Raw genomic sequence first — 14,479 nt, 5'->3', positions numbered from 1 at the left:
AGTTTTTTGTGGGTTTCTTGGGCTATGTGGCCATGTTCTAGAAGATTTTCTTACTGATGTTTTGCCACAGATGCTGACAAAACGTCAGGAAGAAAATCTTCTAGAACATGGCCACATAGCCCGAAAAAACCCACAAAAAAACTACCCATTGTAGTTGCCCATCCCTATCTAATGTGTACTTCTGCTGCTTCCGTCAGTGAAACTGGGAAGGGGTAAGCCTCCCTTCCTCTCTTGCAGTTCCCTCCGTTGTGAGCCTAAAAAACCCCCAAAAAACCATGCTCCAGACCATGTTAACACTGCTATGGAGGGCTGCAGGGGAGTCCTTGTGAGTGCCACTTGCAGATACAGCAGCATCCAGTGGAAGTACACCACTAAATACACCTAAGGCATTATTGGGAATGGGGAGAGAAGAGCTTGTTTTAAAATACTTCATTTGTTACAGTGTTAATATCCAACTGCTTCTTTCATTATTTCATGCTTTAAGTTAAATTGCCTGCATCTGTAATGTGGAATGTCTTTATACAACACATATGCACATATTCACTACTCAACTCAAATTTCTTACCAATATCGTATCTAGTTAGTTCTATATATTCTGGTCCTTGTACACTAACATTTCTGATATCATCAGTGCCAAGGAATGAGTTTTCTCGAGAAGAACCATTCCCAAATAATGCATCAAATAAAGCTGACTGGCCACTCTTGTTTGCAAATGATTCAACAATCTCCTTGAAGAAGTCTGGCTTGCCATAGCTCAGATTTAATAGCATATGTCCTGTAAAGGGAAAAGACACACGGTAATAACAGTTTAAACCTAGCATGTATAATGCCAGCAGCACTGAGATTAAATCTTGTCAACCAGTAGAACACTAAGTTCTGCTACAATTTGATAGTTGTGTCCTAAAAAGCCTGCATTATAGTAATTTGCAGTCTAAACTAACATGACATATAGGAAATAGGGTCTGAAATATATATGTAATTTACTACAAATTTTAATCTGGTGAAAATAAAATAAAATTGGCCAGGACATAGGCTATTTGCATATTTGTTTGCTGCCACTGCCTCCTTAATTGCTACTGTAAAGACACACAACACTTGCTAGGCTTAGGCTCCCAGGAGCAGCAACAGTAGCAGCAATGAAGCTGCATCATCCATCTATCTATCTTTTTATTTATAGCTACACCTCTCCACATTGCAGGAGTTGGTGTTTTGGCACAAATGTGGGTGAAATGGGCAAGAAGGAAAGGATGAGATGGTGGAATGAAGTGGAATTCCTGGGAGGCAACCTTTCAGCAGGATGATCTCAAGAAAAGGTGTGTGGTGGATGGTGACCAGAGTTGTGGGGGGAAGAGGAGGAGTAGAACAGAAAGAGGGGGTGGGTTGTGGGAAGAAGAGGCAAGCTAGCAATGGTTCTTTCTTCTTGGTAACTGTAGGTACTGGAAATGGTGTTCTGGCAGCTGAGAGAAATAGGTTGGCTTTTGGTCAAGTCTTTCTGTCCTATTCTTATCCCCAACCCCCGTAGCCAAAGTTACAAAGCATTGCTGAACACCTTTTCAAGCCTACGTGGCTGATGAACTGAAATACTAAGATGAGGGGAACTGGGGTTGCTGCTAAACAGCTGAGATTATTATTTATTCATTTAGGGTATTTATATCTCACTCTTCTGCCACAAAGGCTCTAGAGTGGCTTACAAATTGTTAATTAGACAGTTCCCTGTCCCCAGGCTTACAATCTAAAAAGACATGACATAAGAGGAGAAGGGAATGACAGTGGGGAAGGGAATCAAGTAGAACAGATACTTCCAGTTCTTCTTTCCTTCCAAGGCTAGGGCAGTGCAGTTGGAATGGAGGGAGGGCCCTTCATCTATCTCTGGGGCTAGGCATGACAGAACTAGGCCTGCCATTCCTTCTCTTCCTCCAAGATGGAGGGAGGGCTTTCAACCTTCTTCTGGGGCTAGTCTTGGTGGAACTGTGCTTGCCTCTCCTTCTCTCCCTCCAAAGCAAGGGTGGTAGCAGTTAAGATGGAGTAGTGGGGGGGCTTTCATGTACTTTTGGGTCTAGGTGTAGTGGAGCCTAGATGCTGAGAAGCACCAATCTGCCAAGTTTGAATGCTCAAGAAGGGAATGTGCAATAGCCAATTTAAAAGTTTGCATTCTGTGAATAGTGTTCATCTATTACTTAACCATGTTACTGCAAATCTGGACTGTAAAAACATGTGTTATAGAACTTACTGCACTACAGAACTTGAGTTCAGAGAGTTTTGGTCTTAACTTTAAAAATTTATGGAACAAAGGAGAGGAAACTGTAGGTCTGAAGATGTAGTAAACGAAATGCGATCTGTTGTAGCTCAGGGGATTATGGAAGAAGTTGTGGTAGTATTCCCAGTTTTTTATCTGCTTTCAAATCCCTAGAATCCTTAGAATTAACTTTGGTTTTGTTACTATTTCAACTCAGTGACATTATCCATTACTTGGATATACTTATTAAATGCTAAAAATTTTATTTTGTAAAGAAATTACTATATTTATTTTCTTTACCAGATTGGCTTAGTCGGTCACAGGCTAATATTTCCAACTTTTCTTGTTCAGCTTGATCTCCTTTTATTAGTTTTGATTTTGGTCTTGGAACCTGGTAGGAAATAGGTAAGCATGAGAAATCATCTCTTCAGTGAAGATAAAACAGCAGTACTAAAGTTAAGAACAAAATTATTTTGAGAGCTTGGATAATCAAGTCATACATTCTACCTTTTTACTTACAAGAGTAGGTTTCTATTCAAACTGGCACCAGTGGCATTTTTTAAAGAGGTGCTTGAGATCCTGATTGATATAAGGATAAGAGAATCTGGCAAGATCTCAGTAAAAGCATCCTGAGGCCACACTTGCAAGTTCATAGCATTGCAATAGTGGCACAAGGTACAATCATTTGGTAATATGACAAAACAGGAACTAACTGGTTGCATAGAGCAAGCAGCCATAATGCACACTATTCCTGCAACAAAGTAAATGGTGGAGCTAATAATAATAAAAATAATAATAATAATATGTTTTATTTTTATACCACTTTTCCGAGGTGATCAAAGTGGTTCACAGAATCATTTAAAAACTTACACATCATAAAAACAACCTCACAAAAACCAATAAAAACCAAACAACATGCAATAAAGACAAGCAAGATGGTGGTCAGGAGGAGGGCTTGTCTTCTTTGCAGGCAGAGGCCTGTTGTTGCTGGCCTGCTTCTCTCCCCCTCAAGATGGTGGCCGGGAGGAGGGCTTGTCTTCTTTGCAGGGGGAGATTGGTATAAATATGAACTCTGCCTGTCTGTAGAGCACAACAAGTGGCATGGCCAGACTATATAAGATTATTTCCAGACAGCAAGTGACACCTCGATTTCATACATTTTTTCTCCTTTTGTTTGTATATACAAGATTAGTTAACATGCATAACAAGTTGGAAATGTTCTATTAGAAAGTAGGAAACAGCAATCTAAGGCGCTTTACATACGGGCCCTATGGGGTGCAGTCATGACGTGCTAGGGTTGCCTCGGGGCGTCCTTTAGACGCTCCACAACCCTAGCACATACCTGCCGTGCCACAATGGCGGCGCCCTGTATACACGGGTGCCACCATTATGATGTCACGACCGCACCACAGCCAAACGACGTGCTGTGCTCACGCCGCTGTAGGGCGCTTCTGGCGCCCTTTCAGTGGCGCCAGAAGGAGCTCCAAAATGGAGCTCCAAAACAGAGCTCTTTCCTGGGAGCACCTCATTCCCGCAGCCACCAAACGGCTGCAGGAACGAAGCCAGGAGGGAAAGGGGCCAAGTGGACCCTTTCTCTCCTGGCAGCGGCTCCCTGGGGTGTCCTGGGGCATGAAGCCCCTAAGACACCCCTTTCCAGGACGGGGGAAAGCGGCCCTGAGGCCTGGAAAAGCATCAGATCGGGGCCCCCGGGGCTGCCACTGTGGCTGCTCAGTCCCCGATCTGGCGGGGATTGCAGCGCCTGCAGGCCGCCCCAAAGTGGTGGTCTGTATCCCACCTAAGTTTCACATCCATACAGAAATATTTGTTACCATAGGGGTAAGCACCCAATCTTTGTGTTCCCTTGCCAGTGAATTTGCTTTGGTGGTGGTGGTGGTGGGGAGCTATTATCTGCTTTTAAAATAAGGAACAATTGAAGTACTGCTTTGTTTCCAAGCTAAACTGCTCCCAGAAGCATAAGTTGCCTTGAGCAGAAGCTGTGTGCTTCTTGTACATCTTTATGAAAGCAAAGTTGTGCAGGTTTTTCCCACTGGGGCAGGGTAGAAGCAGGAGCTACTGCAGGTAGCCTGCAGTAGATTCAAGAAGCCCCAGTGTGGCCACCCCCAACCTCTGAACTTGTCCACTGCTGCTCTGTTCATTTTAAAAACACTGTTTTCTACAACACAAGTCATGTAAATAAATGAAAAGCATGTTACCTGAATAAAGCTTACCTGAAAAGCTAGAAGGTAACACAAAGCAGCCAATTCAGAAATGGCCCTCCATAACATCTCGCTTTGCTGGGCCATTTTCAAGAGCAGCGTTCCAGCATGCATATAGAAGTGGCCTTTCATCTCCAGGAAAGTTATAGAAAGTTCATCATTTCCAGCTACATGTGGCTTCACTGAATGAAGAGCATGATCAAAACTACAACAGATGAATGCATGTAATAAACAGATTCAGGGCCCAGATCTTACTGCTACAAAACTAGCAAACGTGCATCTATGAAAATAAAATCTTTTCATTTGTCTCTTTACTCTTTTGTCTCTTACTTTTCTTTGCTATTCTTCAGAAATGTGCAGAGAACTTCAAATGTGCAAAGAAAAATGCAATTTTTAAAATTTGAGCTGACCCAAGGGGCTTTGATACAGCCATAACATGAAATCAGTGCCAAAATGGCCATCATTTAGAGGAAGGATAGGGATAAGGTGGCCCTGAAGCCATTTATGATGCACCAGAGGATGAATAGTAGCCACAAAAATATTATGCAAAAAAAGCATTTTTTAAAAAAAAAGTAAAATTAAACTGCAAAAATGTAAAGTAAAAATGTCTGCATCACCTGGGGCAATTTCAAGATGTTTATGGACCCTTCCACGAGTTAAACCTAGGGAGACTTAGAAACATGGCAAAATTGCTCTCATCCCAACTACAAGGTGTAGGTGCCCTTTTAGTCAATATCATTTTTAAAAAAAACTTTAAAACTGTGGAGCTTATGGCCGTGACCTTGGTCCAAAACACACTGCAGAAGTAATCCAGTTTGAGACCACTTTAACTGTCCTGGCTCAATGCTAGCGTATTCCAGGAAGTGTAGCTTTGTGCGACATTTAGCCTTTTCGGTCAGAGAGCTCTGGTGTTACAAGAAACAATTCCCAGATTCCCTAGTACTGAGCCAGAGCAATTAAAGCAGTCTCATACTGGATTATTTCTGAAGTGCATTTTGGGCGTTTGTAAGGTCAATCTTGTCCCCAACCCTTGGGAGCTGGCCATCCCAATTTATAAGTTTGTTATGCAAAATGAAGATACCTTTCAAGGGATTCTCTGCTTTCCTCTACACCTCTGTTTGAAAGTGTCATTACAACCAGATTGGAGTAAGCCAACAAAAGATCACGATGTATCTTTCTCCAGTTACTTTTATCAGATTCAGACTCCTGTGCACATTCCAGATATTCCTGCAGGAAATCATTCAAAAGTTATTGTTTCGTGAAACTGGTAAGCTTTGGCCATCAAATCACTAGTATATCCATTATGCAAGGTGAGATCCCATTTCATAAACTTATTTTCTATTGAAATTCAGTAGTCTATAACTAAAGTGAAAATCTTATTCTGCACAATATTATAGGGAGTTACAAGGCAGAGATATTTAACACTGTCTTTTGGAAGTCAGAATACCATCATTTCAGTAGACTCCAAAAGGGGAAAAAGTCAGGAATTTTCCAGGAACAGGAAAGTTAGTTCTCCCTCACACCCATCCTATACCACATAAAAGTGTGGGGCAATTGCCAGAACAAAGTCTACTACTACTACATACTTAATGCATTATAACTATTTACTGCACTAAATCAACATAGTGCATGGGGGCCTTAACAAATATACTTTCATAACAGCTGCATTCATACTCCAGATCACTGGGGTAATGCTTTACCACTATCAAAATTAATAAAGAAGAAAAGCAAATTCTGTTCCACAAATACTTGCACAAGAACTGATGGATAGTTCTGATGAATCTGCTTATGCTTGAAGCTGAAAACACAGAAGCAACTCTTTCCATTTTGTCTCAGTTTAGAATAATGGAATTATAAGTGAAGTGACTACAAGAGCTATCTGGTCTTACCACTTGACATACAAAAATACATAACTAAAAGCATTCCTACAGTGTCCATCCAACCAATGTTTAAAGGTATCTAACATAAAATGAAACATTTTCTGTTTAAAGACCTCTATAACAGACCTTTTAGGGGCCTGCAGGCTGGTAGCTTGGAGCAGCCTGAGGTTGCTCCAGACCTGGTTGCCTCCGATCAGTGCAGGACCATAGCGACTACACGGCCTAGTCCTGATCTGGGTCCTGAACAGGCCACCAGCAAAGGGCTGACTTTCCCCGCTCCTTTTAGTCCTGGCTTTTCCCATCCAGGTGTGCTTTCCATGCAGCTTCCAGCCACTCTGGGGGCATGTGCCATCAGCACACCTCACCCCCAAAGTGGCCAGAAGCTGCTCTTTCCTGATCATCTATTTTGGGCCCTAGTCGACCTATTTGACTGTTGGACAGCTTTTACAGTAAAAAAATAAATCATCCCAACATTTAGGTGGAATCTATTTCCTGTTAATTTGAATCCACTGGTTCTTGTTGTAGTCTCTGGAACAGCAGAAAACAAGGTTGCGCCATTTTCTACATAATATTCCTTCAGATATTTAAAACAGCTATCATGTCATTTCGTGTCCAAATGAAACACACCGAGTTCCCTAAGTTGTTTCTCATAAGGCTTGGTTTCCAGGCCTTTGATTATTTTGGTTGCCTTTCTCTGGACACCTTCCAGATTCTTCTGTACAACCTGCTTTCACAAGGTATGAAACAGACTTTCTATGAGCTGAAGATACCTTCTGTACATAGAAGAAAAGCTAGAGATTCAGTCTACTAGAAGGAAAATGTGGCCCCATGAGGCCACAATCCTTTCATTGGCCCCTTACAGACAGGTCAAAATCAAGCTGCTTCAGGTTACTTTGAAGGTATGCTGTTTAAATGATGAATGCGTCCTAAGATTCCAGAAGCTGCGGCAAAGCAATACTCCAGTCCTTTGGACTGGAGTGTGGCTTTGGCACAGCCTCCGGATTCTTAGGATACATGCATCATGTAAACAGCATATCTCCAAAGTCACCCGAAGCAACTTTATTTTGGCCTGTCTGTATGGGGCCTTTAATTGCTTGCTTCAACCATGCTCTTTACCATGTAAATGGCCTGTTACAATGAAGAAGGTTACACAGAGTTTAGTTATTTAAACGATCCACACTATAATACTCTCCAAAGGGAATGTTTTACAACACACACAGAAGAAAATACAGCCATAAACCTTAAGTGTCTGTACAACACACGAGCACCATTCCAAGCTTGACTTCAAGGAAATTTTCTTCTCTGCTTCTTGACAATGTGTCACAGCATCTCTAAGTCTTTTGTTTGACAAATACAATTTCACTAATCTGATATTAACGTATACATCATCTGGTCTGGCATGCAGTTCTGACTGGATCAAATCAAAAAGCTGATTCCATCCATCTTCACTTTTGCAATCCAATAGACGCTCCTACGGTGAAGATATAAGACAAGATAAGGATATAAGACATGTTGAAAATAATGTGAATGCAAACATATGTGCACGCGCATGTAGTTTTAACATCAAAAATGGATAACATCACCCACCCCCTTTTAAGAAACGGCAGTGTATGAGTAAGCTAGTTAAGAACATAAAAATTACCAATACATGTATTTAGTCCCTCAGTTTTTTATTTTGACTACAGATTTCAAATTATGGAAGGAATTATTACATGTTCTAAGGTATCCATTTCTCAGAAGAAAAACCTAAGAATAAAGAAGACTAATAAAATTACTCCTGCTGTACTACTGCCATATTTAACTTTTGATGCTGCCAAGTCTATGTAAGGTGTAATTCCATGTAACAACCAATGGCTGTTATTTACCCACTAAAGCCTAATCAAATTAAGAATCAAAAAGCAACGTGCTGTTCTCTAAGCGAACAACACTAAATTACAAAGTAATGGATAACAAAGTATTTTAAATACAACTGTGTTCAAACACTGTGCACACTGTCACACTACTCAAATGTAAAGGAAAGTTTACCTTCAGGCGGAAAACTAAAGGACTTCCAGGAAACACCTTGGCTGCTCTCTCAACCCAGTATTTTGCTCTTCCATCAGTAATGTCATTATTGCATAGTAGTTCAGCAATTTTTAATATAAGATCTTTCTGTGTTGGGTTCAACTCCACTGAGCGCTAAAACACCAATTAAAGAGAAGAAATATATCCAGTTTAATTTTGAGTTTCTGCATGACAGAATTCTGCAATACAGAAAACTGTAATCATAAACCCAAGTTATGGAAGCTTAAATATTTATCAATATTTTAATGTTGCATTGTAACTAGAAGTGTACCCAGTGCTATCTGGTTAACTACCGAGTCCTTGAACAGGGCATACTGGATCTATTTTCCCACTCCTTGTAATTTTACCAGCAGTGTCCCAGGGGGCTCTTTGCCATTTTCCCGCCAGATTTTTTTTAACCTCAGGAAATTCTGTAGCAATACCTTGACTCCCCCCCCCCCCCCCCTTTCAGGCGTCTTAGCAGCATTACCTCAAGGTTCTAGCCTATTTTTGGATAAGCACTTTGGTTCAGTAAATCTGAATGGATCAATATGATCCTATTTGAAAAACAGGATGACAAGTACTAGTCATGACTTTTACTTGACCAGATACTGACAAACTGGAATGGTTGCTGGCCTAAGGAAAAAAAGGATCAGACAAAGCTGCTAGAGCTCAGAAGAAGTATGAGATGAAAAGGAAGTGTGCTGGTTTGTGCAAAATAACAGGTTGCTTGAAATTCAGACCATAACCTGGATAAGATTCAGTAACTTGGACAAATGATAGCCACATAATACATTTACATTAGCATTATAAGGCTAACAGAACAGAGGTCTATGATAGAAGAGTTAAAAGCTCCATGGGGAATCACCCCTTCTTATTTCCTGTTGTTTGAGAGCACCAGCTGGATCGTACCAGAACTCAGTTAAAATGTTCCTCTTTTGCTCATGTACTTTACATAAATAGGAAAGAAATCTAGTCAGATAATGATCCATTTAGCGAGGTAAGCTAACATACTGGCTAAGTGACTTGTTAATTATTACAAAACTTAGCAAATGATTTTGCTAAATCTTTGGGAAAAATAAATACTGAATATATTTAAGTAAGAATTTCAATCACAACATCTAGCAGCCATGTACACAAAGAATACTGTCAGTCCTTTCTCACCTTGTAACAGCCTACAGCTTTCTCTATGTTATCTTCAGCTTCATAGAGTTGCCCCAAGAATTTGTGTGCCTTGGGATCTCTTTCTTGAACGGCAAGGTATGTAGATATGTACCTTTGCAAAAACAGCATAGCAAGTTAACATGACAGCAATTAAAGACTGGTGACAGTTCTCACTAAAGAGCATCATGTGTCCCAAGTTATATGTATGTTGTTTATAAATTCAAAACACACTATTCAGTGTTAAAGAATACCCAACACTATTTATTAATTTAAATCCTGCCTTTCTCCAACTTGGGATCTAAAGTTTTGTACAAGATTTTAAAGGCAGAATACAATTAAAAAAACTTTTAATATGAAACATGTAAAAACGTGATTAATTTAAATTTCTATTTTTTAAAAGAACGAGTTATAAACAACATTCCAACCAAATTAAAACAGTATTAAAAGACTTTTTATCTGCTACATCCATTAAAAACCAAAAGCTTTCCTAAATAAAAGGGTCTTTACCTGATGTTGGAAAGACAGTGAAGAGGGGGACAATCGGACCTCCTGGGGAATCATAGAATAAGGAATGGTGTTCACTTGGGTCAAGCCACCAAGGTGGCCGACTCTTGCATCTTACAGGCCAATGGGTCTGGGATAGTGGTGAGACCATGAGAAAGCCATCCCTTGCAGATATTACAGACGGGATCATATAGGAAGATAAGGTTTTATAAATAGCCTGGACTCAAGCTATGTAGTGCTTTAAAGATCATAACCAGCACCCTGAATTATGCCTGGAAACAGATAGGTAGCCAGTACTGTTTTAGCAAGGGGGTTATATGATCCCTACAAGCAGTCAGCAACCTGGCTGCAGCATCTTGGACCCACTGAAGTTCCTGAACAGTTTTCAAAGGCAGTCCCAAATAATGTGTTACAGTAGTTCAAATGGGATAGAATCAAGGCTATGTCAGATCTGTCTCAATACATTTGCTCTCTCAAGGAAAGGCATAGCTAGTGCACTAGTTTTGGCTGTGCAAAGACACTTCTGACCATCACTGAAACCTGAAATCCAAGCTCAGATCTGAGTCCAGGAACACACTCAAGGTGTGAATCTGTGATTTCAGGGGAAGCGTAATCCCATCCAACAAAGGTTAAAACCCTATGCATTATTTCTGCATAGTCTACTGTCAGTATCTGTGGATTTGCCATCCGCAGCTTGAAGCATCTATGGATGACAAGTCCACATTGAGGTAAAAGTGGCGGCAGCGGAGGAAGTGAAAAAGGGGAAGGAGCCTGAGGCCAGTGCTAGGATCCCACTGGCTGACTCAGTAGCAGCCTTCTTCCCCCGTCTCCCTTGGCCTGCCATTTAGCTAAAGCGCCATTGTTTGCAATGGTGGTGCGGCCACATGCGAATAATGCGGACTCGAGCATCTGCCAATTTTGGTATTGGCAGAGCGTGCGGCAGAATGGATCACTCAAGGATACTAAGGCCCAACTGTACTACATAAAACTTGTATGAAAAAATTCCTGAGTCCCTATAAACATACTTTTTGCCACACATAAAACTGGAAGCCAGAGATCTATCAATAAAAGGTTTTCAAAATCTGAAAAGGAGCCATTAAGAAGCACAGCATAAACATCTGTTGGACTAAGAACAGAGAGATCTATTACCTTTTAGCAAGTTCATATTCCTTTGCTTCATAGTACAGCTTGGCGAAAAAGAATCCTTTCATGGATTTCTGAGAAGAGATAAATGTGGGTGTTGTTTTAAAATTGCTAACAAATTGTTTGGATCTTATGATGGGACAGATTTCAACACTTCCATATTCTAGAGCAATGTCTGTAAACTGTGTTCATTAAGGGATTTTGGACCTGACCAACATGGCTGAGGCTTCTGGGAGTTGAAGTCCAAAATCTCTTAAAAGGCACAGTTTGGGGAATCACTGTTCTTTTCACTTTAGAAAGGAATAATTCAAACTACAGTGGTGCCTCGGGTTACGAAATTAATTCGTAACGCGGCCGCTTTCGTAACCCGAAAAGCCTTCGTAAGCCGAATTGCCATAGGCGCTAATGGGGAAAAGCCGCGATTCCGTGCGAAAAAGCCGAAAAAAGCACCAAAAGTTTTTTCGTAACCCGAAAAAACATTCGTAACCCGAAACAATAATTCCCTATAGGATTTTTTCGTATCCCGAAAATTTCGTAACCTGGGTATTTCGTATCCCGAGGTACCACTGTATTCCAGATGTTAACAGTTTTAAAGCTACTGGCCCTTGTTCTTACTAACAACCATTTCTGTCATGCAAATACCTTATGTTCACAAGCACTCTTATCATTCTACAACTCTACAGTATATATTTATCTTACAACAGCACAATAAAATCGATTAAGATAGGGATGGAGGGAGACAAGTGTCTCAAGGCTGGTAGAGTGGCTATTTAAGGACACTTAGGGAAGATTGGAATGAGCGAGATGTGAACTAATAACTTCAAGAAACCACCCTTCAGGTGCCTCAGGAAACTCCTCCCTCACCAACGAAGGTCTGAGTCAATGAATGTTCCAGGGTGAAGAACTTTCACTGACCCATACATTGTACAACCACAGTCATATTTGCCCATCATTTCAACCTGCTTTGGGAAGTCCAGGAACACCCATTGCTTTCATTGAATTAAAGATGTCACAAATACAGTATCTCATTTTAACTCTTTTATGACAATTACACCACAGATCTCATATAAATGCAATGTACTAATCCCATCCCATTAACTCTATTATTTTGCATAGTCAGACTTAGAATTATATCGATATGTAACACATGTCAGCATCATGCTTAAGTCTAGTTTTTTAAAGTACACAATTGATGTCTCAAATTAATTTCAGTTAAAATGATTACAAAACCAGTGGATATTTATTATTTCATGATTGCAAAACAAAGTGTCACATTCAATCATTGCCACATGTAACAATTTTATGATTTACAGTAAGGCATCCTGAGGAATTGCTGGCTATAAAGGTCTGTTTCACATATTCACATGATGTGGTCTAATATATATGATTAGAACTTTTACTATAGTTCCTTTTTTGTTGTGTGCCTTCAAGTTGTTTTCAACTCATGTTGACTTACAATAAGCACACGTGAAAGGCCTCTGACTGTATGTGCATGGAAAAGTAGCAAGCAAGCAATTTTCTTGGTGTTGCTGTTGCTGTGTGCCTTTAAGTAATTTCTGATTTATGGCAACCCTAAGGCAAACATATCAGGGGGTTATCTTGGCAGAATTCGTTCAGAGGGGGGTTGTCTTGCCTTCCTCTGAAGCTGAGAGACTGTGACTTGCCAAAAATCACCCAATGGGTTTCAGTGCCTGAACGGGTCTCCAGAGCATAGTCCAATGTTCAGAGCACTACACCACACTGGCTCTCAAGTCTTTCTTACCTTCTGCTAAATCTGAGGATCTAGTTACTGTTTTTTTTCTTTTACTTAGAACAATGAGGATTAATATGTACAATAAAAACCTTTGAAAAAACAGTCTCAACAAAATAGAACATTTGCTACAATCAGAATAGGGATTCTTCTCTAATCCCTGTCAGCACATAAATCACAACTGCTAATAACCAGAATCAAAAGTGAAACTTAAAAAAAGCTACTGCTTTTTCCTATTCTGGTCCTTGTCGAAGTAGACAGAGTTCAGGAAGGAAAAATCTCCAGGGAATTTCAGGACAGAAACTTTTCAAACACTATACGTTTATTTCACTTTTAAACTATCAAGCAATTCTAATGAAACAAGTTTGGGAAAAGCATATGTCCAGCTATATGTAAGAACGTGGAGAAAATATGTTGCTTTCCACCCTCCAGTAGTCTTTCATTAGTGTTTCAGATGCTTCCTCCCATTTTACAACACAGAATCACAGAGATGGAAGAGACCCCAAGGACATTCCCATTCTGCCAAACAGGAACACAGAATCAAAGCACTCCTGACAAATGGCCATCCAGCCTCTGCTTAAAAAACTCCAAATGAGGAGACTCCACTGTGAACCAAGGGAGAGTGTTCTACTGTTGAACAGCTCTAACCTTCACTATGACTTCCCTTTAAATGTTTAAGCAGGGCTATCACATGACCTCTTAACCGTCTCTTCTCCAGGCTAAACATACCCAGCTCCCTAAGTCTCTCCTCATGAGGCATCATTTCCAGACCGTTTGCCATTTTGGTCCCCCTCCTTTGGACCTGCTCCAGCTTCTCAACATCCTTATTACTAGAGCAGCATTTAAATATGTCATTGTGCCAGTGTGGCTGTAATGGCCCCAGTAATGACACTGTGGCCTTCCATTGGCAATAAGTATTGGCTGATGTGCTTGTTTCCCCATGACCCACCTGCAGAACTGTAGTTCCAACAGTGGTATTCCAATCTTTTTTTAAAAAATCCTGGCTTGATCCTGGCTAATGATAATAATTAATATGTTTTTATTATGACACACCACTCTTCGTAAAATGCAGGGGAAAGTGGGTGGGGCTCCAAACAAGAAAAGGCCATAAGCTGATTTACATCCAGATGGATAGAAAATACAGGCAGAAACAGCAGCAAGTCTTTTGGTTGTCAAGGAGAGCCCAGGGAAGCGATGTTGTGCTTGTAAGAATTAAAGAGGCAGAATTTGCACAGGGTACTCATTCGCCCTCCTCAATGATACAAGGATGGAAAAAGCACCACTTCATAAGGTTTTCTTTTATAATCTTACAGCACAATTCTATACACTTGTCCCTGTCCCTCCACATCTGCAGCTCTGACTTTTGCGGCTTTGATTATTCACGGATTTTATTACTATGTTCTCTCTAGGACTCTCCAATGCAACTCTATGGTCAACCTTAATCAAAAGTCGCACTGAAGGACTTACGAGATTCCTAGAGAGAACACTCCATTAGGAATTTGTAGCTCCTCCAGAGCAATTCTATCTATAGTCAGTGTCTGGC

The 14,479-nt window shown here is 40.5% G+C and overlaps 1 protein-coding gene across 1 annotated transcript in view; it reads right to left on the bottom strand.

Moving 5' to 3' along the window:
• LOC121926936 (E3 SUMO-protein ligase RanBP2-like) overlaps positions 1-14,479 on the bottom strand; it is a 51,141-nt gene that overhangs the window by 34,682 nt on the left and 1,980 nt on the right. Inside the window, 8 exon segments of the mRNA XM_042460336.1 lie at positions 566-775; positions 2,537-2,627; positions 4,465-4,657; positions 5,534-5,679; positions 7,573-7,803; positions 8,358-8,510; positions 9,540-9,651; positions 11,193-11,260. Of these exon segments, the coding sequence (XP_042316270.1) occupies positions 566-775; positions 2,537-2,627; positions 4,465-4,657; positions 5,534-5,679; positions 7,573-7,803; positions 8,358-8,510; positions 9,540-9,651; positions 11,193-11,260 (1,204 nt within the window).

Source organism: Sceloporus undulatus, chromosome 3 (genome assembly GCF_019175285.1).
Source record: "Sceloporus undulatus isolate JIND9_A2432 ecotype Alabama chromosome 3, SceUnd_v1.1, whole genome shotgun sequence".
Classification (NCBI taxonomy): domain Eukaryota; kingdom Metazoa; phylum Chordata; class Lepidosauria; order Squamata; family Phrynosomatidae; genus Sceloporus; species Sceloporus undulatus.
Note: the sequence above shows the minus strand (reverse complement) of the source record. Positions and strands in the feature narration are given on the sequence as shown.